Source organism: Sesamum indicum, linkage group LG4 (assembly GCF_000512975.1).
Source record: "Sesamum indicum cultivar Zhongzhi No. 13 linkage group LG4, S_indicum_v1.0, whole genome shotgun sequence".
Taxonomy (NCBI): domain Eukaryota; kingdom Viridiplantae; phylum Streptophyta; class Magnoliopsida; order Lamiales; family Pedaliaceae; genus Sesamum; species Sesamum indicum.
This window is the reverse complement of record NC_026148.1, coordinates 3,445,341-3,472,502: the sequence shown is the minus strand read 5'-3', so window position 1 is coordinate 3,472,502 and position 27,162 is coordinate 3,445,341. Positions and strand designations below refer to the sequence as shown.

Genomic DNA, 27,162 nt, shown 5'->3' with positions numbered 1-27,162 from the left:
CCTGCTGTATTTCTCTTCCAATGTAATTAAATACCAATAGTGAAAATGTTAATTTGCAATAAAGATTTTGTTGAAATAAATGCAACCAAATGTCAGTTAGCTTTGAAAGCCATTATACGTAGGTCAGTTACATGAATAGAGGAAGATGCCATGGCCTAATAATTGTTGCATAAGGATGGTATCACTTCTAAATAGATGATTGTTGGTTCGATTTTTATTTTATTTTATTTTTTTGTCGATATGAAAATTATATTGGTGAAATATACTGAATTATGATAGTAATTGGACTCGAAATTGTTCAAATCTTGTCTATAGAAAAGGAAAGGAAGATGGTATGGTAAATTGGATGTCAATTAAAATTAGAGATAATAACAGTCCCCTCTCATGAAATTTGATGTAATTGCACGTAGATGTTATGTGGTTTGAATTACATCTAGTATCTTTGAAACTTGCTTTCGTCTAACAAATTGATCCCTCCTTTAGTTAAAATTTACTAAAATTTATTTATATTAAAAAAAAACTGAATGAAATTTAACATTTACCTTATTGCAGGTCCCTCCATACTTATTTGACTTATTACTAATTTATTATAGGTCAAAATATTATTAAAGATTATGCGCGCAGGTGTTACGTGCTCTGTATCTAGTATATATATATATAATTTATTAGAGAAAGGCCATTTTGCCCCTAGAAGGGCACAAAATTATAAGGATCCGTGTATTTTCGATTGATCTGACCCGGACTGGCGACCCGACCCTGACAACTTGGACACGCAGAGGACACTCATTGGACAAACCAGACCCCCGGTCTTACGCTACAAATATTCCGCAGTCAGTGCATTTAGGGTATGTCATTTTCATCACTCTACTTTTGGTCGCTTCGGCCCTTCAGCTTGCAAACAAGCTGCTTTTATCACCTCACAACCAAACAATGAGTTAAGCATCAGAAGGTTTTAGCTGGGGCCACCCCAGCAAGCCTAACGATTTGCTTATTTTCTCAGCACCCAATCACTGGTCTGGAAGAGGTAGTGACCTCGAACCGCTTGGAGGACCAGCTCACCATACCAAAGAGGTCGCGAGGATTTGACCCGGATCATATCTTATTTGATATGTCTAAAAATTAAAATCATCTATATATTTAAAAAAATATATTTTATACAATAATTTTCGATAATTATTTTCCACCTACCTCATTGGTCATATATTTATTTATGTATTTTTGTGTAATAACATTTCTAACATAAAATACAATAAGATAAATTACGAGCACCTTTGAGATTTCACATAATTATACATATGCCATTATTATTTAAAAATTATCAACACCCATCGGTTTTAACGACCGTCCAATATCATACCCCATCCATTAATTTTCGTTAGGCTTCTTTCATTTTTGTGGTGAATTGATCTAAATGGCCTCGTGAATTGTAAATTATAATTCTATCATTTTTCTTTTCAAATTTTTAGATTGTCTTTATGGAAAAAGTTGAGAATATTTTTACAATTTTTCAAAATTTCCATTCAAGTTGTCCAATTTTTTTTTTTTAAAAAAAATAGCAAAGTTCACAATTTCATACGTTCATAAAAAATTGATATAGTTTCATCAAATATCAAGATAGTATTAATAAATTTTCAAATAATGAGAATTTAATTGTAATTATTAAATTTCAAAAGAATTTATTGTAATTTATCGAAAATAATATTTTTTGTATTAGATATATTTATTTTAAATTCGGAGGGTATTTTAGGAATTTCGAAACTCATCCTTTATATTTTAAAATACTATCTTGAAAGTCGACCATTTTCACGTGATGGTGAGCAATAATAATTAGCGCATAAACTCTTCAACTCTATAATTCTTATTATTAATGTGCACCTAAGAAGATGCTTCAACTTATTATTATTTTCTTACAAGACTCTAATAATTATCATATCATTCAACCTATTCAAACTCAAATATTAATTTTAAATTTAAAAAAATAATAAAATAAAATATTATTATTAAAAACAAATTATATATTCAGAATTCGTATATTAAATTTTTTTATAGGACATAACTAAAACTTTTGTTGTTTGCATCACGTGACAACTTGTACATAAGAGATTTTTGGTGCATATGCATCTTCACGTAATAAAATTTTAACTTAAATCGGATCTAATTATATTATTAATGTACAACTAAAAAAAATAATCAATTACATTATATATATATATATATATACTATGCTTTGCTATTAATAATTCGTTGGTCCAATGATAAATAAGTCGAAATATATTAAGGCGAATTCTTGTTAATGAGGAGGGTTCGGAGAATCAGTATCAGTATTCCAAAACAAATAACTCCTCGATAATATTTTAGATAGGAAGATAATTTACTTTATTTTTCTAAATTATAGGGGATAATGGACTAATTTTTTTTATATGATTTTTTTTTGGCTCAATTAACATATTTGAGGTAAATTGTATTTTACCCCTAATTTAATAATCTTTTGCTGATATAATGTTGAGGATTTTATAAATATTTTTTCTAATCATATGTTTTCCCATTTCATAAATCTATAATAAATGTTGGACATCAAGAATCTTAAATCCCATTTTGCTATATATATATGCAATAATGTAATAATTTACAGATAGGTGGAAACTTATATGTTAAAATAAAACAATTATGGGATAATAATACGGACATTTTTTAAAGTTTGATGTAATAATACATAAATTATCTGCAATCTGCAATCTTAAAGTACTCCTGATTTTTGTTTTTACCTTAACAAATAAATCTTTCGATAGTAAAAAAATTACTGAATTTGCTGATATTAGCAAAAAATTGAATAATTGTTCCTAATTGATGTATATTTGATTTGTTCTAGGTAAATCAACCTAAAAATTATTACAGAAAACCGACACGTGTGAAGTGGAAGAATATATAGGTTGAATTGTTGATGGTACGTGTCTGGAGTTGATATATGTTGTGGTAGGAAAATGGGAGGGTAATGGGATGACTCATCCAATCCTCATCCTATCTCTTCCCTCATCCTAAAGTCTCCTCCAAATTTTATTTTATTTATTTATTTATTTATTAAAAAAAAGTTATTAACACGTGTATTCCATTTTCCAATAAAATTCTTAATACTTCCACCACTTTTCTTTTTCTTTTTCAATTTCTTTTTTCACACTTCTCAAATGTGTTTGTATTTGAGAATCAGAAGTATTTGGATGATTTATGAATTTCAACATCTGGGATGTGGAGTTTAGGCTTATTTTATTGAAAAATATTGTTATTTAAATCAAATTCGATTGAATCAAATTAATCATACGTAATTTGGATCAGAAATGTGATGAGCTCTTTGCGGTCGCTAGATTCGAGTTCGATGAAGGTTACTCGAAAATATATGGTCCCTGAGAAAAGAGAAGCTGGTTAAGCTAGTTAGAATATCTCCAATTAAGATCCTTCGATACTTAAGTCAATTTAACGTTCAATAGACAAAAACACACTCATAACGTTGTTAGTATTTCTACCTTTTTTTTTTTGCATAATTGATGTTTTTCCCTCTAGAGTAAAATTATCTATTCTATAATTTTAAGAAAAATTACAACGGCCTCCCCTGAGGTTCAGTATAATTACGAATACTCTTTCATTATTTGAAAAATTATCAATACCCCCCTAATTTTAACAGTCGTCCAACAATTCGCTCAATCCGTTAGATTTTCATTTATTTTTTATGGTGAACTGACAAAAATGCCCTTGTGAATTAAAAAGTACAGTTTTATTTATTTTTTTAAAATATTACGATTTTTTTATGATCTAATTGGATAATTCTTTTAGAATTTTAAAATTTTTTCCATCCACCCCATTTGATTTTTTTTAAACAAATAAAAAGATACTGTAAGGGCAAAGTTGACAATTTTTATACTTTCATCCAAAGATTATATAATGCTATCAAACATTAGGGGGGCATTAGCAATTTTTTAAATAAAGAGGGGGTATTTGTAATTATGTCAAACCTCGAAAGAGGTTGTTGTAATTTACCACAATTTAAGTTAGAATAGTTTAATGGCATCTTCTATGACTATTACAGTATAAAGAACTTTTGTACCAAATACTCTAAAATCTTATAAGTTCTAACAACTTATTTATCCAAATATTTTGAGAGCTCAATTTTCAAAATTCAACATCTTAATTTAATTCCTTGAAAAATTCTGTATAAAATGTAGGAGCTTATAAAATATTACATAAGCTTAATTTGCCAAACAGCCTCTACAACTACGATGTTTTTAGAATTTATAAGATGTCAAATCTTATTCCAAAACTAAAATCTTGAAATATGTAGATTAAAAAAAATAACGGGACTTATAATATATCAGTAACAACAAATTCATAATTAATTTGAAATAGTTTGTTAAAATTTTAAAAATACGAACTCTGCACTTTTTAAAAAGAGCTTATAAACTCCTAATATTTTTTTTGAAGTTATAAACTCTTTTTTTTTTTTTTGCAAAACTTACTTTAAATATTTTATAATATGTTATAAAATTTAACTAAAAAAATATGTGAATGTCTTTAACCAAAGAATAAATATGATGTGGCAAGGGGTGTTTTTGGTATACAAAATAATAATTTTCTCAATATCCTCAAACCATATCATTCATAAAAGAATTACGCTATCTTTTTTAAAGCGAAACTGATGTAATATTATTTTTTAAAATAGATCATTTATAATTATCAATATTAAATATTTATATTTAACAACAATTGAAAAAGAAGAATGCTATTAGTATCAATTGTGATCCATGTATTTTTGAGACGGATCGGGTCACACATCATCTAAGATCATAGCATGCAGACCCGTACAAGTACGCATAGTTGTCTTATAAATACCCTATAGGTATTTTGGGCCAAGATACGTCATTTCGATTGAAAAATCTTATATTTCTTCCATTTGATCTCGAACCCTACTAATTAACTTAAGTATCGAAAAATTTTAATTGAAAATTTCTCAACAAACCTAACAGTTTCATTTTCTCAAATCCCAAATACCTCTAAATCGGCCAACCTACCAAGATTTTTATTACAACCTTTTATCATATTTTTGTTATTTATTTATTTATTAAGGACAATTATGAAATCCATGTTTGGATATATATATATATATATATACGTGTAAATACATTACAAGATTCAATCAGAAGTTAGGCAAAAAGTTAAACCAAACACGTAATTTATTATATATATATATATATATATATATTGTACATGAAATGAAATATTCAAGCATTTACCAAAAGACACACAACCATTTTCCAGCACCGTAAGTCAACTGCACCATATCTTTGTTGTTATTTTTAAAGAAATTGTAGCACTCAAATTCTTCTTTTTTTAAAAAAAAAATCAAGAAATATTTAATTTAATCTTCTTCATCCAAAAAAGAGTAATAAATATCGCGGTTGAGTTCAAATACCGTAAAAATTCAATTACTATATATTAATAATGAATAACTAATATTAATTCTTAATTGAAATATTTACTTATATCGTCTGTTTTTGTTGACAAGCGACTTGTCCGATCCCTAAAAGGGTGTTTGAATGGGCTTATAAGCTTTCTTAAATATCTAATAAAAAAATTGAAAAGTATTTGATAAAGTCTTGAAAAATGAGCTTATAAACTCCAAAACTAAAATCGTAGGAGTTTATAAACCCCTTTTTAAGACAAAAAATAATATTTTAAAAATATTTTACAAAAAATATAAATTTATAAGATATTTAAAATAAATTTAACCCAAACTCTCTAAAATGAAGTAAAATGTAATTTATGGTGAGTTTGGTCAAAAGTCTATGGTCAAGACAGCCACATGCCTTTGGGAACAAGTCTATGTTGCTAAAACAATTCTAAAAAATAAATAAATAAACATCTTCAAATTCATTGAATCAAGGTGAGTGGTGGCAAAAAGTCAAGGACAAGCCACTCAAATTTAAAAAAGAAATTAATAATAATAATAATAAAAGAATGTGGATAGTTAATATATTTTGAATGAAGCCCTTTTCAAGATAATAGTGTTCACATTATTCAAAATAATAATATAATTATTTAGTTCAACTTTAATACTTAGTCAAGCCCTAATGTGGTGGTTTTTTTTATTAGTAAATTACATTAATTATTCATTAATCAATTGCAAAAAGTTTAGATTACTATAGCAAGTAATTACATTCAACTAGTATATGGGAGAATTAACCTTTTGGTCCCTAAATAATACCACTTACTCGATTTCAGTCCCTAAATAATCAGCATTTCCATTTTTGGTCCCTAAACATGCATGTTTTAATTTTTATTATTTTGGTTATTTCTGTCGAATGACCGCTAAATCAGATGAAAAGTATCTTGTCGCCCGGACATGAGGCTAAGGAATAAAGCACATAAGAAAATCATTGATGTTCGATTTAATAGTCAATTAATGAGAACAACTATGTATCATCAGTTTAGGGACTAGAAGTATAAATGGTGATTCTTTAGGGACTGAAATAAAATACATAGAATAATTTAGGGACCAAAAATAGAATTCTCCCCCAACTAGTTTTGTACTACTTTTTTGAGAAAAAGAATGGATTGTCTTTGAATTGAAGTCTTCAAATTCTGAAATTTGTTTGAATTCTAATGGTGGATCAAAGTAGTGCTTTGACACTCGTCTTTTGAATGCTAGACTACGACCATAGTTCAGGTACTATAAAAATATATATAAAAGAATATTTTTTATTAAGAAATTTTGATATTAATTAATAGGGTAAATTACAATGACCTCTCTTGAGATTTGACATAATTACAAATATTTTCTCATTGTTTAAAAAATTACAAATACCCCCTGATATTTGATGAAATTGTATAATTCTTGAATAGATGTATGGAATTATCAACTTTGCCCTTACTGTATTTTTTTGCTTTTCTTAAAAAAATATAAAATTATAAAAAATTTGGACGAGGTAGATGAAAAAATTCAAAAAATTACCAAAAAAATATCCACTTAGTACATAAAAAAATTATAAAATTCTAAAAGATAAATAAAATTATAATTCTTAACCCACAAGGACAAAAAATGGATGAAAACCTAACGAATTAGACTAATTGTTATACGGTCATTAAAATAAGGAGGGTATTTGGTAATTTTTCAAACAACAAGTGAATATTCATAATTACATCAAATCTTTGGAGGAATTTGCTGGAATTTAGCCTAATTGATATTTATACTATGTTTGAAGTTCTTTGTATATATTTTTCTTAAAATAAATTAAAACACGTTCAACTATGTGGTTTTTTTTTTTTTTTTAAAGAATATGGGTAAATATTAGAATGTCTTTTGGACAACGTAAAATTGGAAACAATTAAACAAATCCCATGTTTTCTTTATGCATTTATCTCATGTATTGGTTTAAGTAATCCTACTTTATTCAAATTATGTTTAAAATAATTATTAATCTTTGATAATAAATTCATAACATTTTATTTTTCTGAAATTGAGTTGTTTCCTAATTAAAAAAAAATATCATTCTTTCTAAAAATAATACACAGATCTCAAACATCAAATGAAATGTTTTGACAATGTAATGTCACCGTAGGAAAATTTACTATTTTCTACATTTTAGCGGCGAACGATTTAAATTTGTGGTATTATTAACTACAGTTAAATAAAATCGATATAGAAACGTATTATCCATCATGGCAAAAATATTTGTCATGGCTTTTCCCTATGACAAGTATTTTAGTCACACTCGCAAAACTACAAACATTGCATGGTCGAGGTCAATGACTATTTACTATTGTTATTTATTTTTAATTGTGAAAATTAATTACGATGAAATATTATATATCTTGCAGTGTATATATTATCATTACAAACGAAATTAAATTTTAAAAAAAGTTATAATATATAAGAAAAAGAATGTGATTTTCCCTAATTATCCCTTAAATTATCCTTCCCACTTTGGGATAGATTTTAGGTACATGATTATTTAACACATATTCTAACAAATCAAGAAGCCAACCCCAAATCATCTACATGAGCGGACTGGCGAGAGAATCCTTCTGCTCCTGCACAAAAGTCGGATGAAATGAGCTCTCAACCTCACAAAAATAGCAATCAATCACCAAGAACGACTGTATAAATACACCCCTCCTCACCTTTCCATAATCACCAAATCGAATCCTCTTTTGTGTACTTTCTCATTCCAATTAAGAATTCAAGTAAGAGAAGAGAGAAAAAAGCACAAGAGAGGTCAATTACAGCAATGGCAAAGCTCACACAAGTTGCAATCATCTTAGCTGCAGCACTCTGCTTCCTCGACGTTGCCGCCTCCCTCGCCCCTAAATTCGTCGTCGATGGAAAGGTCTACTGTGAAGTCTGTCGTGCCAATTTCACCAACAGATACAGCAAGCCTATGGCAGGAGCAAAAGTGAAGTTGGAATGCAAAAACGAGGTGACCGAGAAAGTGACATACACCTTGGAGGGTGAGACCAACGACAAAGGAGTGTACACGTTGACGGCAGAAGGTGATCATGGAAGCGAGGACTTGTGTGCAGTGACATTGGTGAAGAGCAGCATGGCAGACTGCGCTGAGATTCCAGATGAGAAGCCTGCAGCTGAAGTCACCCTCACCCTGAACAATGGCTTCCATGATGAGTTCCGCCACGCCAACCCTCTCGCCTTCACCAGGAAGGAAGCCCTGCCCGAGTGCGCTGAGCTCTTCAAGGAGCTTGAAGAGGCTAAAAAAGACGAATAGATCTTGTTTTGATGCAATTATGTACGAGCTAATAATTCTTTTACATTGTCAATTGCATGTATAATTAGACATAATCTATTATACGTGAAAAGTGTACGTTGTTTCACATTTGCCCACAAACATGTGGACCATCTTGATTACTTCCTTGCCCTCCAACGTAAAGAAAAGTGGAAGAGACAGTGAAGTTCTTACACCAAATCACACTTGACTGAATCAAATCAATTATAAAGTAAGCTTGTACGATATACTTGTCATGTGATTGACAAGTATAATTAGTTTAGATCCAGTCAGATTTGGTCTAATATTTCCTTTTGCTTTCTCTTTTTGGTGTACAAATCAAACGCATCAAAATAATTTCTAAAAGAGTCTTGGCCTACATTTATACAAGGTATAATTACAAGGCTGCCCCTTATTCAATGGTCATTTCATGTATGTAACCTGTATAATCACTACAAGAAAAATCATCAATAGCCACGAAAAAATTTAATGTTAAAATCAGCTTCGAGCTAATTAGCAAGTAAAACTTTCATTGTTGATCTACATTATGTAATATATCTTTTAAACAATTCGTTACTAAATTCGTTGCAAGTTCATTTCCCTTGCTAAATTCATTGGCAAGTAAATTTCTTGAATTAGATAATATAGATTAGCAACGAGAGTTTTACTTACTATTACTTCGACGCTAATTTTTTTTCGTTGCTATTGAATAATTTTCTTGTAGTGAATGTATACTTTTTAGTTTTTACTAATAGGCGTTGTAAAGTCGTGGTTGTTTGTATTTACTCAATTTTCTTCTTTTGGCTATATATAGTATGTAGAAAAAAATCATATACTTTATAGTGTGTTAATATTTATTAAATACTGTTAAAATTTAATTTTACTAGACATATCATTAACTCCTAAAATTAAAAAACTGACTTAGACTTTTTGAAGGGAAAAAGAAAATTTTCATCTTATAACTTTGGTCTGAATTCATCTTGGTCCTTTATCTTTGGCAGTATTATATTTAGTCCTTTATCTATCAATTTTCATAAATTTGGTTCTTTAGTCTAACTTATAACTCTTTTGCCCCTTTGATGATAAAGGTTCATAGTCCATCCTAATGCTCTAAGTGTAATATAAATAAATATTTTTTCAATAGACCAAAACTCTTATATCATTTTAGGCGAACTTTATCTATAAGATACAAAATGAATGGATATATATGAACCAAAATTGCTTTTGAGAACATGTGTAGGGTAAATTGTCCGAGATTGAGTCAAAATATAGAATTAAGCAATTTTAGTTACCGGACTAAAATCAAAATAGATAAATTTAAAGGACTAAAATTAATAGCAGGCAAACTTAAAGGACTAAACAAATAATTTTTTTAATTATATTTTCAATTTAGATAAGTTCTATAAAATTTGTTCATAATTTTGATTTTTTATCACTTTTGAAAATAAAAAAAATTATTATTTTAAGTTAAGCTATATGTTATTATTATATTTATAAGAATTCAAAGTTTTTATTTTGCATACAAAATAATTAAGTCATATCCACCATATAAGAATATAAAAAAATAAAATAGTTTCCTTTATATATGTATAAAAAAAAAAAGACTGATCTGATAATTTTACAAATTTAAGGAACTAAAGTGATAAAATTTATTTAAATTGACCATTTTACTCTTCGAAAAATCAATCTCTAACCATATTATTGAAAAATGACCAGAAGGATCAAAATGAGGCAAAAATTAAAATTTATAGATACAAAAATAAAAAACTGAACTTGAAGAAATAAAATAATTTTAAACAAAAAAATTAAGAGATCAAATATAACATTTACCCTTATTTTAATATAGAAAATCCAAACAAACATATGATTGGAATATAAGGACATCACACATATCAAACACTTCAACCAAACAATAAATTATATATATATATATATATATTATATCAGGGAAAAGTATTATTCTAGTTATCTAAGTATGTCTAATTTTAATTTTAATCCGATAATTATGTCCATTTTTGTTTAGATCCAGTAACTTACGAAATTGCTTACTTTTAGTCATTTGGCAGATTTTCGAATAATTTTACCCCTATGAGTGCATATGGACTAAAACTGCCTTTCAAAAGTTGCATAGGGGTAAAACTATCCGAAAATCTGCCAGATGACTAAAAGTAAGCAATTTCGTAAGTTACTGAATCTAAACAAAAATAGACATAATTATCAAACTAAAATTAAAATTAGACATACTTAATAGACTAAAATAATACTTTTCCCTATTATAACATGATTCCAAAATATTGAACCATATATCAAAGCAAACAAATACTGACAGAATATATAAATTGATATCTATTGAGAAATTGTTTCAAGTTCAATGCCGCACCTTAAAGTTTTGGGTTAATTACGCTTCCACATCCTCTTTAAAAATGTAAAATTATATTTTTTTTTCTCAAAAAAAATTTAAAATTATATTTATACCTTCTTAAAAAATTTACTATTTATACCTATCCTCATTTGATACGGATTTGATGACAAATACTAACCTTAGCTAAAAAATTTACATAAATTTACAATTTTACCTTTCATTTAACATTCCCATATAATAATTTTATACTTATAAGAGAAAAAATACAATGATGTTAAATCCCACTACATATATACACATATATATTATATTTATTACTTTATAAGCACAAAATTATGTATGAAAATATTAAATGAGGGGCAAAATCAAAGGCTTAAATATATTTTTGGTCTTGTAATTCCGCATTTTGGTATTTTTATTTTCATCTATATAGGATTGCAAAATATTCTTGTAATTAAGTTTTTAACATTTCGGATATTGGTCCTTCTGACACCGAATTTTGTAAAAGTTGTCAGAGTAAATCATATGCCCTTCTCGATTTTGGCATTTTTATGCTTTATCTTTCTAGGGGGCAAAAAAGTTTTGTAACTTTTTTTAATATTCTGTAATTATGGTCCTTTCAGTGCCGAATTTTGTAAAAGTTGTTAAAATAAATCATGCACGTTATTTTTTTTTTAATAAAAAATCGTCAATGTTGCCAAAAGTGAACCAATCAAAACAAAAGCGCCAATTTAAATGATTCACATGAGGTGCACATGATTTATTTCGGCTTTTTGCGAAATCCGGCACCGAAAGGACCAAAAATTGCTAATTTTTAAAAAATATAGAATTATTTTGTAATCCTAAAAAATAAAGGATAAAAATACCAAAGTACCAAAATTATATAACCACAAAATAAAAAACTTATAATTTTATTTGCTAATGGCCGAACCCAACGAAATGGGATCGACAATAAATAGACAATTTCAGAAGGGGTGTACTTGTGATTTCAATTTTTTTTTAAAGAAAAATATAATTTCATATTTTTAGATGGGGTAAGAGTGTAATTAACCCTAAAATTTTTCAAAACTATATATGTTTTATGTGTTTTGTGGTATTATATAATTCATATCATATCATGATAAAGCTAAAACTTGCAATTGGATGCCCCAATTGCTACTTTATTTTTTTTGAAAAATGGAAACATTTCGAATACTTGGTCAGCAGTACAGTTTACACGTACGTCTCTCCGCAACAACTTCAAATTATCTATGAATACGAAGAGCGCGGGGGTTGCATAATTCTCCTGGTGCTGCACAAAACCCGAACTGAAATCTTTTCTACCTCAGAGAAGTAACAATCAATCACCAAGAACGAGTGTATAAATACACCCCTCATCACCTCTCCATAATCACCAAATAACTCACAATTAGATCCTCTTTTGTGTACTTTCTCATTCCAATAAAGAGTTCAAGTAAGAGAAGAGAGAAAAAAGCACAAAAGGGGTCAATTACAGCAATGGCGAGGTTCACACAAGTTGCAATCATCTTAGCTGTAGCACTCTGCTTCCTCGACGTTGCCGCCTCCCATGCCCCTAAATTCGTTGTTGATGGAAAGGTCTATTGTGAAGTCTGTCGTGCCAATTTCACCAACAGATATAGCGAGCCTATGCCAGGAGCAAAAGTGAAGTTGGAATGCAAAAACGAGGTGACCGAGAAAGTGACATACACCTTGGAGGGTGAGACCAACGACAAGGGAGTGTACACATTGACGGCAGAAGGTGATCATGGCAGCGAGGACTTGTGTGCAGTGACATTGGTGAAGAGCAGCATGGCAGACTGCGCTGAGATTCCAGATGAGAAGCCTGCAGCTGAAGTCACCCTCACCCTGAACAATGGCTTCCATGATGAGTTCCGCCACGCCAACCCTCTCGCCTTCACCAGGAAGGAAGCCCTGCCCGAGTGCGCTGAGCTCTTCAAGGAGCTTGAAGAGGCTAAGAAAGATGAATAGATCTTACTTTGATGCAATTATGTATGAGCTTCATTTCTTTAAGTTGTGAACTACAAAACCCTAATAAAATATAACATTTATGTACATGAAAGTGTAAAACGTTTCACGTTTGCCAAACATACTCAATCATGTTGACCATCTTGATTACTAGACTCATTTTTGAGTTTTTTATTAAAGTCATCATTTTTCTATCTTTCAATACCATAATCAACATATCATGTTAATTGATAAGAAAAGGAAAAAAACAACTCTTTTACCAATTCTATAGGGCCGTGTTTGTTTTCCTTGATTACCAGGAGTTGGACTTGTAATCTGGTCAGATCAATTGTTTTGTTCAAAAGTTTTAAACTTGTGATACTTGGACTGTCCCATAATAATCCCACTAACAAGGTCTCATTCACGAGAAATAAGCTTGAAATCATCAATGTTGCATGTTAAAAGTGTTAGGATCGCTCGAGGAAAATACTCAAAACGATTAAATTAGAGAACGGCCAACAGCCATGAGGTCTTAAGATAGGAGCAATCAATACATGAATATTTGGGTTAAGAAGTATTTATAACTTAAGATCAATGTACGGAAGGCATGGGGATGTGCCACGTGTCTTTCATCCAAGGGTCCAGGTTTAGAGTCGATTCCCATTGACCAGTCTAAACTCTGCTAAATAACATGTGGATCTTCCTTGTTTAAGACCCTTTTTGGGCCTTACCAAGAGAAAAGGAGGGAAGCCCAAATTCATACCACCTGTGATTTGTTAATCTGTTCATTTTTGGTTTAGAAACTCAACTCTCCACTTTGACCATTTCTTACTGTTGGGAGGCCACGACAACAGATTTTTTTAAGACATTGGTTGCTTTATTTTATACATCAATTTTTCTTCCATTGTTTATTTTTTATATTCTATTTTTTGAGAATTCTTGTAGAAAGATTTTTCGAATACTTTTGCGTTTAAAAACCAACATCAAATGGGCCAAACCAAGAATATACAGTAAAGTAGATAAAATGGAAATGGCAACCATTATGCATGTCCAAGAGAAAAATTAGTGGAATCCCAGTGTGGACATTGATAAGAATTTCTAGAAACACAGATTAATTAGAAGCATGCATAGCTAAGAGTTGTTCTTGTCTTCAATTCCCTGTCCAAACAAAGGTAATAGCAAACCTAAGAATCAATTTCAAGTAGGAAAAAAGATGGACATTTCCTAAATATAGAGTATTTACAACCCAAGAGAGTAAGAAATATTTGGCTGAAGCACAAAACAATTGCCTAATTCGCTTCTTACTCGAATTCTACATTACAAATCAACCACCTACTCAGTAACAAGCAGGAGTGTTCTTTGTTTTGAATCATTCCATTCTCTCATAAGCACCCTGTGCGCCATTGCACATCCTATAATAGGAAGTGAAACCACAAAGTATAGTTAGTAAAATACGTGATGGGAAAATGGATGAGTAACAATGTTCTAAGGAACAGAGCAGCAGTAAGCATTAGAAATCCATTCTCAACTAAAGTTGCTTGCACTTTGTTCAGCAATCTCAGCTTAAGCAGTGAAGTTCCCATTCTCGGTTGCATGTCGTATAAACCAGCAGTTCTATTCTCATTATGCAGACACGCACAGAAATCCTTTCCTGTTACTTGTTAGGTTATACATGTTTTGATCTTGAAAGTGGCGGCTACCTGAACACTTCCCCAGGAGATCAAACAACAGATGGATCTTCATACGATTTTGGCTATATGCATCACTTTATTCTAGAGGAAACTACGATTATGATATTCTAAAAATTAGTATCGTTTTACCACAAAAAGGTAATCAATTATGCAGAGTAACACAAGGATGTGAAAGTTCTAAAAATTTCAATACCACTGACACAAAACATGAGGTGTGTAATAACAAAGCAGCAATTCCTAGTAGATACCATGCATCTTCAATGGATTCAGAAACCAAATTTTGGTTCTATCAATGAACTTGATGTGAATAAATCCCAGATTCAAAAAATTCACTCTGCCGTTAAACCTTCTCAAATGTCTCCTTAAGAACCAGAATCGAACTCCAGATATTCACCACTGTTTCTTATTGTCTTAACCTGCACAATTCTCCTCCTATGACCAAGCCAATGTACTACACTTTAGACTAGAAAACAGTAGATAATAAAAAAATTAACAATGTATTTAAATAAAGTCAAGAAAGCGGCAATGGGTGGTGGTAGCACATTAACTAACAGGTTCATGTGCCTCAAACTTAAGACCCAACTCTGGTTGCTTCAGAATTTCATTCACGATATTACATTTATGATACAGGCCATAAGAGTTTCATTTATTAGTTAAAATCTCAATTCTTTTATTTCTTTTAATGACCCTTTTGCCTGCACAACCATATCTTAATACTTATGGGGGGTTCTTAAAAGTTCAAGCCCTCTTGGGTCTTGATCCTTATATGGATTTCTGTTTCATAACTACTTTATTATGCATGCCAACACCAATAATTAGTAATCCTTATATTGTCTTTCCGCCTATAACGAAATCCATTTAAGAATGCATTGCCACTTCGAGTGTGTAGTGTCCTCGCATCGAAAGGAGTAAGGATCCCCCAGAATACAACCACTGCAAAATTTTCAAATAATGATAGATGCAGTTATACTTAGAACAAGACCATGAAATCAATGTAAAAAACAGATGCAAACATGAAAATTTTCCTGAAATATTTTAACCATACAAACCAAAAATTCATCAAGCCAGCTACAATTATGTTGACTGTATGGTATCAAGAAACAAGTAGAAGAAAACATGTTGATAGTGTTAGCAGTTGATGGGCCAGTAAAAGTTCATGATTCTCCTTCTTATCTCATCCATTACATAAACAAGCATACAAGTAAATATCAACAAGAAGGTTACATCATTAACTAGTACCACAAAAGGGGCCTCAAGGACAAATAATCTTGTATAAATGCCGACCATTTTGCAATTAGCAAATAAAAAGGAATTAAGCTAAACGCTGGCCTAAAACGTAATTAATTCGCCAAATACCTAGTTAAGGAGGCGTTGCCACTGTTTCCGTGGAAGAAGAAGGTGGGGATTCTCTGCGGAGCTCCTTAACCACGGCGGCTAGGGATTCTGGGTTGAGACCCATTTCGCAAAGCGCAATGAGAATGGAAAGCGTGTGGCGATCGAGGCCGGTATCGAGAATATTCGACATGTGAAACACCAACTCCAGCGAGTCCCGGGCAGTTCGGGCAGCCTCCGGATCCATGCTCTACAGAGAATTTATGTGGAAGCACCGGAAACTAGGAGATTTTGTTGAAGTTGATTTAGAAGAAAATTGAGAAGAGTGGTGGCGGATCCTGAAGCCGACGGCGATGGGGGACTCAGAAAGTGTATTGATGAAATTTGAAATTGGATGGACTTGAAATTGCATCATCGGCCCAATATTGTAAATAATGAAAAAGATAGGGAGGGGGTAGTGATGAATGAGATGGTGGAGAAATACATGCGAGGTCGGATGTTGGTGCAACCATTAATCATACCCTATACACCTTTTTTGAACAAACATCCAACCATTCCTTTCCATTTTATCATATTTCACATTAATTATATAATATATATATAATACCTATTACCACCAAATTCATCTATTCCTTTTTATTTCAAAACCAAAATAAAACAGATCAAAAATTTGAAAAAGAACACAATAAATAAAACCATAAGAATAAACTTAATATCAATTAAAATTTAATGTTAAATATTTAATAAATTCAACTTAATCATAAGAATAAACTCATATAAGATAAATACTTATTGAATTAATATCAAATAAAATTTAATGTTAACACATAAAATTATATAAGACAAACACAATTTCAATTACATGATAAATACAAAATAAATACAAATTCAATTATATATGATTTTGATTTGGTTTGGAGATAAAATTTGGAATAAATATTTAATTATAGTTAAAATATATGATATTTCTAAAAAAATAAGATTTTTCTTGTCAATTAAAAAAATCAGTTATATCTTGAAGATAAAATTTCAAATAAATACAAAATAAATATCTAACATATTTAAAATAAGTGATGTTTCTTATCAATGTTTTATTGTAATTTAAAATTTGGAGATAGGATTTCGGATAAATACGAAATAAAAAATTAAGATATTTAAAATAGATGTGTTTCTGACCAATGAATTTTTTTCTTGACAATTAAAAAATTTAAATTATCAAAAATTAGTATTCGATCAGAATTAATTTAATTTTAATTAAACTTTGTTGTGCCATATATTTATAGACAGATATTATTCATTCTATTAATATATTAAGAAATAAATAATCAATTACAAAAGTAAACACCCCAAAAATTTAAAAAACAAAAATTCAATTTAAAATCGTATTACGAGTTACTGATGCGGGATTTATACAACTTTCAATTAGCTTTCACTTCTAAAGTAAAAAAGCTCGAGCCCGTATAAATTTACGTTAATATCTTATAATACCAATATGGGATTCGAATCCCCTTCTTTCAAATTAAAAAATTAAAAAACACATCTTACTTATTTAGTAAAATTGAAGTTTCATAATTACAAGTTCATGACATCGAGTTCCACGATGTCAGATACTTTTAGTCCAAGATTTTAATAATACACACATCCTAGTTGTACATTAAAAATTCTTGTTGGGATCAAATTACGGAACAAGTATTTCACACGATTGATCACTTTTCCTGAACTAGACACCAATCATATAATAAGTGTATTATTTTGATCGAGTCGGATTCGATTTAGAATTTGACCATTTGATATTACCATCCCCTAACACATCTAGAAAATTGAATGTTACATTTCTTTTCATTATTAAATTTACAAGTAGTAAATCATATTAAATGTCATATAATACAGACAAGAGATTATTCACATGTGCTCCCTCTCTCCTTTATCCTTTAACAATTTTCAATTATTTCCTAGCCCACAAGTTTCAAAATTTGAAATGCAGTGAGTCTGAGTCAGGTCTTTCAGAAAGTTCAAAGCAGCTTCAGCCCTTGTGGGCATTTCCAGCACTACATTATTATCCTCACAAAAGCCCTTTAACAGTTCTAATCTTGAAATGATTAACAGTCAATAAAGTTGGTATAAAAAGTAGATTATAAACTTGTGGAGGTAGACCTCTTATATACCTAAAATTTGCACCTTCTTTTCTCTTTCTCAGCTTTTCTGTTTTTCACACACTACGCAAACAGGACCATGGTGGCTCAGCCATGGTGGTGGTCAGTCTTGGCAATGATCTTTGTGTTGCAGATTTATGTAGCAGCAGGGAAAGCCCAGAATCAGGGTGATAAGATAGTAAGTTTGCCTGGTCAGCCAAAGGTCAGCTTTCAGCAATATTCAGGGTACATTATCATTGGTGGAAAGCAGCAAAGATCGTATTTTTACTACTTTGTTGAGGCAGAAACTGAGCCAGCTTCTAAGCCTCTTGTTCTTTGGTTGAATGGAGGTATTCAGTGGAGTGCGTGCGCGTTGTGTGTGTGTTTTTTTTGTTGTTCTGTTTTCAAGAAACCAATGCCCAGAAGATAGATTTCCTCATTCTTGTGGAATTTGTAACGTTTTGGATGTGAAAAAATGGATCTCGCAGGGCCTGGTTGTTCATCTGTTGGAGCTGGGGCTTTCAGTGAACATGGCCCCTTTCAACCAAGTGGGAATGTGTTGGTGAGAAACAACTACAGCTGGAATAAAGGTAGACAGTGTCATTGTCTTTTTATCACTTCATTGATTATGCAATTTTGCTGTTTGGGAATCAAACATCACCTGCATTATAACTTTTCAGCTGCAAACATGTTGTACTTGGAATCACCTGCTGGGGTTGGTTTCTCTTATTCTGCCAATAAATCCTTCTACGAATCTGTCGACGACGAAATGACAGGTCTGAGAGTGAGAAATCTACTTGATAAGATGAGAAATTTATTTGGCAATGTAGTACAATAGAAATTGAAATATTTAAAGTCCCGTGCTTGTACCGATTCCAACATAATATCTAAGTTGTGTTTCTTCTCTTTTCTTGCTGTTGTTTAGCTAGAGACAACCTTAATTTCCTTGAGAAATGGTTCGACAAGTTCCCAGAATACAAGAACAGAGAGTTTTACATCACAGGAGAAAGTTACGGTGGTATGTTTCTCTTGATTGAGTAGTAGTATATCATTGTCTCATGGCATCAAATGGAGCTGTCATCTAAGTTTCAGTAAATTGTAATTCTTGTAATTGTAACAGGGCATTATGTTCCACAGCTGGCCAATCTTATAATACAATCTAAAGCAAAGTTCAATCTCAAAGGGATTGCAGTGAGTAAAAAAAATATAAGTGTTTCACAGTTTAAGTGTGATATCTTCAAGAAACTGATTACACAACTCTGCATTCTTGATTTTCTGGTGATATCAGATTGGAAATCCTCTTCTGGAATTCGACACAGATTTCAACTCAAGGGCTGAGTTTTTATGGTCTCATGGGCTGATATCTGATGCCACATATTATCAATTTACTTCTGTCTGCAACTACTCCCAAATCAGAAGGCAAGCGGCTTCGGGAGCCCTCACACCAGTTTGCTCTCGGGTAATAAAGCTGGTGTCGTCGGAGATCAGCAGATTCATAGACACCTATGATGTCACTCTTGATGTTTGTTTGTCATCTGTTATGCTGCAAGCTGAGGTTCTAAATCAGGTGGTGAGTGACCCTTCTTACATTCTTTTTCATCTTGTCTTTGTGTTAGTAGGCCGGATTGTTTCGTGAACTTGTCCAGTTTTTCTTCAGCAAGATGAACCCAAAATAGATGTATGTGTGGAGGATGAAGCAAATGCCTACTTAAACAGAAAAGATGTCCAGCAGGCTCTCCACGCTCGCCTCGTTGGAGTAAGCAGATGGAGCATTTGCAGCGAGTAACGTTCATCCTCACTTTTAACTGCAGAAATTATAATCATAATATACTCTTTATATTCAGTAGATTGCAATGAAAATGAATGTAACATCCCATATACTCTATTCTGCTTTCAACTCATTTGCTCGGTTTACAGTATTCTACATTACGAGATGCAAAACTTGGAGATACCAACTATTGGCATTCTTGGTTTACTTGTCAAGTCTGGCGTTCGTGTATTAGTTTACAGGTGAGTTCTCAGAATTAGTACGTACAGAGCCCTGTTGCTTGAAATTTACTTGTGTTTCGAACAACTTATGTGGAAGTTATGAAACAATCCTGACAGTGGTGATCAAGATTCTGTCCTTCCACTTACTGGAACTCGGGCACTGGTTAACGGTCTGGCAAAAGACCTCAAATTGAACACATCAGAACCGTACGGTGCTTGGTTTGAGGGAAGACAGGTCAGGGGTTCAACCTGTCGTGATTTTTAAAGATTAATGAAATCAACTGTTTCTGGTTTTAACTGGTTATATTGAAATTTGCAGGTTGCTGGCTGGACACAATCATATGGAGAGTTTTTATCATTTGCAACCATAAGAGGAGCTTCTCATGAAGCACCATTCTCTCAACCGGAGAGATCTCTAGTTCTGTTCAGTTCATTCGTTGGAGGGAAGCCGCTCCCACGATTCAATGGCATAACAAAGGAAAGAAGCTCGCTCGTTAGACTCATCTAAACCCTCATGGCAATAAATCTGCTAATGTAGACAAGAATTTGCTTTTGAATGAGAAATGAGTTCATGGGTTTCAGAATCATTTGCAAATAGGATGGTAAACCTACTTGAACCAATGTGTTTCTATAGACATCACGAATCAAATCTTGAGCCTCTTTCCCATTCAAAAAAAAAAATGAATAAATTTTTCAGTTCCAGAGAACATCTGGGAAATGTGGAAAATGTCAAGTTCTCTGGACTAAATTCAGCAGTAGATTATTCTGCATTAGTTTGCAAAGACACTTGAGCTAGTCATGGGAAAACCATCTAATGGAAGCCACACACACACACAAACACATGAATACGAGGGTTGAATTCTGGAAAATCAGTTTAAAAATTAGCTAAGGATGAAATTTTCCATCAATTGAGTCCTCTCTGAATCCCAGCTAAATATCAAGGTGTCAGGTTGCTAAGGTACAGGTGGAACACTAACTCATAAATGGCTTAAACTAAGCACAATTCTCAGTATTGGATGGTTTGACATGGTAGGAATTGCCACCAGATTAATCATGCAGTGTTCCCAGAATGTCATCGTCTCGGTAAAGATGGTACCTGAAACATTGATCGCAAGGTCATATTAGCATAAGAACTAATACAAGTATAGCAAATTCAAAAGGCATCATGTAAGTTATACTTGTCAATGGGTAGGGTAGGGTCTTACCCTACCCAAGCCCAGATCCATAAAGGACCCAAACAAATTAACCCCACTCAAGACCGAACCAGACCCAAACCCGATTTTATTTTCTTTTTCTTTTTTTCCAATACATCTTTTCTCCAAATCATACTAATTAATTTATTTTTATTTTCCATTTTTACCTATAATTTATAGGGGCGTTCAATTCAGTTAACCAAATTGAACAAATCGGTTAACCAAAAGTTTTGCTGTACCAAAAACCCGAACCAAACTGATTAGTTCGGTTTGGTTACAACTAGATATTTTTTCGGTTCAGTTTGGTTAAAAACCAAATTACCGAATTCATAAGAAAAAAAAATCTGCCAGTTAATTAATTTAATAGTTTTTTTATTTTTATATTTTAAATTTAAAATAAGTAGACAGTAAATTATATTATTATAATATAATATATATTTATAAATTATAAATATAATTTATATATATTACTATGCCTTATAAAACTATAATATATTATATAAATATATTTCTTAATTTCGATTATCTAGTTTTGATTATTTGGTCGGTACGGTTAACCGACCTAACCAAACTATACCGACCGATTGTACCGATTTTTCTTTTAAAAAAAAAAAATCGAAAACTGAACCGAATTTTTTGGTTAGATTTTTGGTACAGACAGAAGAAAACCCGCCAAACCGAATTTTTAGCACCCCTAATAATTTATCAATAATTCAGAATTACCGAGACTAATTTATAAATAACTCTCTTTTTATAGAATTTTTTTAAATAATATATCATTTATTATACCGTTTTCAAAATAATCTTATGAAAATATTACACGATAAATAATGTTATGATGTCTTAAGATTTTTAAATTTGTTCAATTGATGTTAGAGCGATTGATAAATAATAGTCCAATTGAATAGCGAAGAAAAATAAATATATTTTTGGGGTCCATATTGGGTACATAGAACTATGTGTATTGATGGATAGAGACCCAACCCAAATCCAATATATATTTTTTTAATGGGTTTGGATCTGGTTCTGGATTTTAGAATCAATCTATGGGTCTCGATAGGACACCCTATAAGTCATCCCATGTAAGGAAAAACAAAAACTGAGAAAAAGTAGTGTTCATATTTTATCAGAACCTAGCATTTTGGAGAAAAACCATGCTCTTTGGGCAATTAAGAAATCAATTCTAAAGAGTGCTCTCGGTCCAGAGAACTCAAACAAGAAGCTATATGGTGCAGTCTACAAGAACATTTCTTTTCTAAGTCCCGAGGCAGCTTCAGTTCAATCATTTTCCTAGAGAATGATACTTCAAGGAAAATGGTCAAATTTTAAGAAAACAGTATTGAACTGCTCGGATATCAGAGTAACTGTTATTTACAAGGAAATGTAGAACCATAATTCATAAGGCAAAAATTTGAAAACAACCAAATCTAGAACTGAGTACAAAAGAATATAATTCCAACTTTGAAATGCAGAAAAACAAAAGGATTACGCCAAAAAAAAAATTTAACCTGTGAAGTACAGCTAAAGCCTAAAGGTTTCTTTAACTAATAACCATCGATAAATACATGTCAGGGAAAAAGATTTTTTCTAAGAGGTAAAATGTCATTCAGCCAATATTATAGTTCACTAAACTAAACAGCTTAATTCAATTCCCATATAAAGTTAGTAAGAAATTGATCTGTTCAGCTTCCGCAACTCATAACATGGAAAACAAGATATAAAATCACATAATGAAGATGATACGAATTGACCAAGACACACGACTTACTCCTTTTCACCAAGTTTCACTTCAGTCCCTCCATATTCAGGCAGCAGCACTGTGTCTCCTTCCTTCACAGTTACAGGGACAAGCTTACCTTCCCTGTCATGGAATCCAGGGCCAACAGCAACAACTTTTCCAGAGTTCAACTGAATCATTGTCGGGCATCAAATTTCAGTCAAGCAAAATAAAAAACCTTCAACACATTAAACTTAGATTATCTTATACGTGTCTGCAACGGAATGCAGTGTATCAATGACCGGTAACTGCTTGACCAAACTTCAAATAAACACAATAAACAACCACAAAATAAACTATGCTAAAGCCAGTCTCTCTACACAAAATCCAGACACAACAACTGAACGTGAGGTAGTCGCTCATGTGGATAAGTGTTGCTTTGGTGAAAGAGAAACAAAAATAATGCATCATTACCTGTCAGACCATTTTCCGGTAAAAAATGATACATTTGTACAGTATATAGTAGAACTAAAAATGTAAAAAAAAAAAAACAGATTTCAAAAGAAATTTTCTAGTTTCAAGAACTCCAAAAATCTTGAAAGTAAAATAAGTTAACTCGAGAAACAAAATGTAAGCAAAATAACTAAAACCCATGTCAGGAATCTAGAAACTTAAAAGAAAAACCAACACAAATAACCAACTATATACATAAAATAGAAATAGATGAACAAAATCAGCCTTGCAAATTCTTACTGCACCACAAGAACAAATAGACCACTTACTCATTCAGCTCAACTCTTCGAATAAACATTAACATTTCAATCGTAATCAACATTTTCAACCCAAAACCCAGAAACAGAAGTAACTCAATCAGTCGCAAGCAAAATAAAAAAGCGATATTTAACTGCGCAAAAATTAAGAGGACGCATGAGCAGAATGAGGAAATTACCTTACTGGTTTTCTCAGGGAGGAGAATTCCGGCTGTGGTCTTCGACGGCGGAGTGATTTTTTCAACCAAAACGCGGTTGAAAAGCGGGATCAAGCGCTTAGCCATTTCTTTAGGTGGAGAACAAGCAAGCAGAATAGGAAATTGAAGAGTGGTGTTTTGGGGTTGGCTAGGGATTAGGAAGGGTTTAGGAGCAGGGAGAGGGATGAAATGACGAGATTGACCTTTGATGTTGGAATATTTGCCTCAATTTCTACATCTTTATTATTAATGGCTAAAATGCCAAAAAAAAAAAACGATGTTTTAGTAAAACTGCTAAAATCCCCATGTAATATTAAAATAGGTCAAGTAGTACCCTATATTATATCAATAATGTTGTACTTAATACATATTTAAAATTAGGGTATATTATAATTACTTTCTTTAAAATTTGATATAATTACGAATACTCCTTTATTTCTGAAAATCTGTGAATAACTCCCACAAATAAAAAGTAATTATGTTGCTCTTAAACGGTGAATTGAACATTACTATTTTATCCTTGTTAAAATTTTTAAAAAATAAAAAAATATATTTAAAAAATATAAAAAAAAGTTTAGGGTGCGTACAATAAATATTCCATAAGGAATATTAGTTCATAAAATTATTTTTAAACAAGTTTGAAAAATATATAAAACTTTAATTTATAATACAAAAGAACATTTCGGTCAATTCAATAACTAGATCTAACCAACTGCTCGTCCTACCTCCTCTACGTTCTTGACAGCCCATTTTTGTCTTAATAAAGTCTTTCAGTGGTATATTTGGTTCCTCTTCCGCATTACTTAGAAAACGTAAGCCATCGATTCGAGTATAAGATACTATCGTTGCTGTCTGGACAATTAGACATCCAACCCATAATCGCAACAATTCCATTGCAAGAACGAAGCACTACCAACTGAGCCATATTCCCCTAAGCCAAGTGGAGCATGCATAAAATAGTCAGATGCTTCTTCTATTCTTTTCCTGGCATAGTTGGACCATCCTAGATTTGAACTAGAAACCTTACTCGTGATGTAAATCATTACACCTATGATCCAACAATTGGGAGAGAATCAATGAACTCTTCTTCGAGAGCGATTCATTCTTTCCGAACACAGCATACAACTCTCCATTGTGTTGCGCTCTCCAAGTGTGCTTGTTCCCCCTTCTTCCTTACCCTGGAAAATCTTTATGAAATAGCTTTGATGAAAAGAAAAAATAAGGCTTAAGAGACCCTCTTGGCCAAACTCTAGCCACTCTAAGATCCTTTTTCAAACTTACTTCCATTTCGAGTCAAGAGATAAATAAATAGACACATCCTATTGTACTGATCGGGGGCGTTCGTAGTGATTGAGAGGGTGAAGACCAAGAAGTGAGTAATTTATACCAAGTATTCTTCTTACGGCTAGATCCAATCTCCTGGTCCCTACGTAAAGGAAAAAAGAATTTCATGCTCTTCCTTTTTCGGGAAGTGAGGATTAGGAAATCCTATTGTTGCAGCTTTCTCCAAACCTTTGAAAAAGCATGAAAAAAGAAGTCTTGAATTTGCCTCCATCACCCCAGAATGAAGGGGGTGAAAAATTTGATCGAAGCTAACGAAATGGGCTCGTTGTTAGACGAAAGTTATTATCAGGAGGTATTATAATTTCTTAAACAGCAATGAGGTATTTGTAATTATATCAAATTTTATGGAGGTAGTTATAATTTGCCCCTTAAAAATAAATCATTTGATCAATCTTAATCGATAATTTTCATCTCATTTCACTTAATTAGATAAATATAATAATAAAAATTAAAATTATGCACAACTGCTACAATTATCAGAACAATATTATGGAGAATTGGAGATTGAAGAGTATACAATATCTAATTTCATGAGTATTTTACCAATCGCATTTGTTAGACTAATGTTATATGGTGCATTTTCGTTCTTTATGTATGTTGACACGAAAATTTTAATAATTAATTAGATAAAAGAAATATTAATAATTCATCCCATAAGTGAATTTCGAATAATTAATTTTCTAATAAAATTATGAGCCCATTACAAGTCCCAAAAGCCCAATATCACCATTGTCCATTCTAACTAGTGTCACATCCAAAGCCCACTTCATTGTTGACAGCCCAATCCAATACAAGAAAATCATTTTTGTACGGGAGTGAATTATTAGACCATGGGTCTTGTACTAATCACTGTTCCACCCACCTAATAAGTATGTGATTTTTTATTTTTGCCCGTAATATTTTTATCTTTAATACATTTTGAAGGGTTCAATAGTAATTTCTCCACTCGACCAATGTGCATCAATCAAAATAAATATATGACTAAATTTTATCCTGATGCAATAATACATCTAAGTAAACGGCTTATAATTAGTTCAGAATTTTTTTAACTTTCATTTAATTAAAGATAATACATTTGAATTGATAAATTTAAATTTTAAATAATAATTTAAACGAATTTACACTAGCTAAGTTTGAAATACGTTATTGTTCAACAAAACATATATGAAATATTTAAATTTAGAATTACCCAAACCCATTAAAAAGATCTATAAATAGAAATTTGAAATACATAGCTTTAAATTCATCTATCCAAAATAATGTAGCCTTAAAGAAGAGGAAAAACACATTATATACCATGAAAGAAAGAAGGGAGATTTAAATTAGGGTTGTAGATGATGATAGGTAGGTTTGAGAAATAGAGGTAATAATTATTACAAGGGTGGCCACTCATGAGTTGAAGACCATATATATAATGTGAAATAACATGTGGGAGTTGATGTTCCAATGATGCTAACACCATAAGTTTGACCAAGTTGTAAGAAAAAATAAAGTCTAATTTTTAGGAAAGAAAGAAAGGCAATTAATTAATTAAAGACAATTGAAATTATACTTTTAGTTCTTTAGAACACAGGTTTAATACTCTGAGCCATTTATTTTATAAAATTTTTAAAATAATCTCAAAATTAAGAAAATTCAATATGTTTAAACCCATAATTTACGTAAAAATAATTTTAAAATTATTTTAAAAATCTCATAAAACATGAGG

General features: G+C 31.3%; 5 protein-coding genes across 6 annotated transcripts; 3 read left to right on the top strand and 2 right to left on the bottom strand.

Annotated features, from left to right (window-relative positions):
- LOC105160059 (olee1-like protein) lies at positions 8,072-9,080 on the top strand. Its single transcript, XM_011077325.2, has one exon. The coding sequence runs from the start codon at positions 8,274-8,276 to the stop codon at positions 8,763-8,765; it is 492 nt and encodes a 163-aa protein (XP_011075627.1). The 5' UTR covers positions 8,072-8,273; the 3' UTR covers positions 8,766-9,080.
- Positions 12,532-13,263, top strand: LOC105159932 (olee1-like protein). Its single transcript, XM_011077160.2, has one exon. The coding sequence runs from the start codon at positions 12,622-12,624 to the stop codon at positions 13,111-13,113; it is 492 nt and encodes a 163-aa protein (XP_011075462.1). The 5' UTR covers positions 12,532-12,621; the 3' UTR covers positions 13,114-13,263.
- Positions 14,201-16,641, bottom strand: LOC105159931 (mitotic-spindle organizing protein 1B-like). 2 transcript variants are annotated; one of them, XM_011077158.2, is made up of 2 exons: positions 16,137-16,638; positions 14,201-14,501 (listed from the first exon to the last, which is right to left on the bottom strand). In XM_011077158.2, the coding sequence occupies exon 1, from the start codon at positions 16,357-16,359 to the stop codon at positions 16,141-16,143; it is 219 nt and encodes a 72-aa protein (XP_011075460.1). In that variant the 5' UTR covers positions 16,360-16,638; the 3' UTR covers positions 14,201-14,501; positions 16,137-16,140. The 2 variants fall into 2 exon arrangements, with proteins under 2 accessions (XP_011075460.1, XP_011075461.1); XM_011077159.2 differs by lacking the exon at positions 14,201-14,501 and adding an exon at positions 15,508-15,713 and having other exon boundaries at positions 16,137-16,641.
- LOC105159930 (serine carboxypeptidase-like 45) lies at positions 18,160-20,817 on the top strand. The gene is made up of 10 exons (XM_011077157.2): positions 18,160-18,594; positions 18,733-18,834; positions 18,925-19,020; positions 19,170-19,262; positions 19,365-19,435; positions 19,533-19,814; positions 19,902-20,026; positions 20,162-20,254; positions 20,351-20,468; positions 20,553-20,817. The coding sequence occupies exons 1-10, from the start codon at positions 18,345-18,347 to the stop codon at positions 20,739-20,741; spliced, it is 1,419 nt and encodes a 472-aa protein (XP_011075459.1). The 5' UTR covers positions 18,160-18,344; the 3' UTR covers positions 20,742-20,817.
- Positions 21,088-24,292, bottom strand: LOC105159929 (10 kDa chaperonin, mitochondrial-like). Its single transcript, XM_011077156.2, has 3 exons — positions 24,093-24,292; positions 23,195-23,334; positions 21,088-21,329 (listed from the first exon to the last, which is right to left on the bottom strand). The coding sequence occupies exons 1-3, from the start codon at positions 24,195-24,197 to the stop codon at positions 21,281-21,283; spliced, it is 294 nt and encodes a 97-aa protein (XP_011075458.1). The 5' UTR covers positions 24,198-24,292; the 3' UTR covers positions 21,088-21,280.

Bases quoted from the DNA above. Each gene is read 5' to 3' on its own strand.
- LOC105159931 (XM_011077159.2), bottom strand. From the start codon at position 16,359: ATGGATCCGGAGGCTGCCCGAACTGCCCGGGACTCGCTGGAGTTGGTG.
- LOC105159930 (XM_011077157.2), top strand. From the start codon at position 18,345: ATGGTGGCTCAGCCATGGTGGTGGTCAGTCTTGGCAATGATCTTTGTG. The intron at 19,021-19,169 runs GTCTGAGAGTGA...GCTGTTGTTTAG, and splicing joins TGTCGACGACGAAATGACAG to CTAGAGACAACCTTAATTTC. The intron at 19,436-19,532 runs GTGAGTAAAAAA...TGGTGATATCAG, and splicing joins TCAATCTCAAAGGGATTGCA to ATTGGAAATCCTCTTCTGGA.
- LOC105160059 (XM_011077325.2), top strand. From the start codon at position 8,274: ATGGCAAAGCTCACACAAGTTGCAATCATCTTAGCTGCAGCACTCTGC.
- LOC105159932 (XM_011077160.2), top strand. From the start codon at position 12,622: ATGGCGAGGTTCACACAAGTTGCAATCATCTTAGCTGTAGCACTCTGC.
- LOC105159929 (XM_011077156.2), bottom strand. From the start codon at position 24,197: ATGGCTAAGCGCTTGATCCCGCTTTTCAACCGCGTTTTGGTTGAAAAA. The intron at 23,335-24,092 runs GTAATTTCCTCA...ACAATGATTCAG, and splicing joins TCCCTGAGAAAACCAGTAAG to TTGAACTCTGGAAAAGTTGT. The intron at 21,330-23,194 runs GTAAGTCGTGTG...TCAATGTTTCAG, and splicing joins GTGAAACTTGGTGAAAAGGA to GTACCATCTTTACCGAGACG.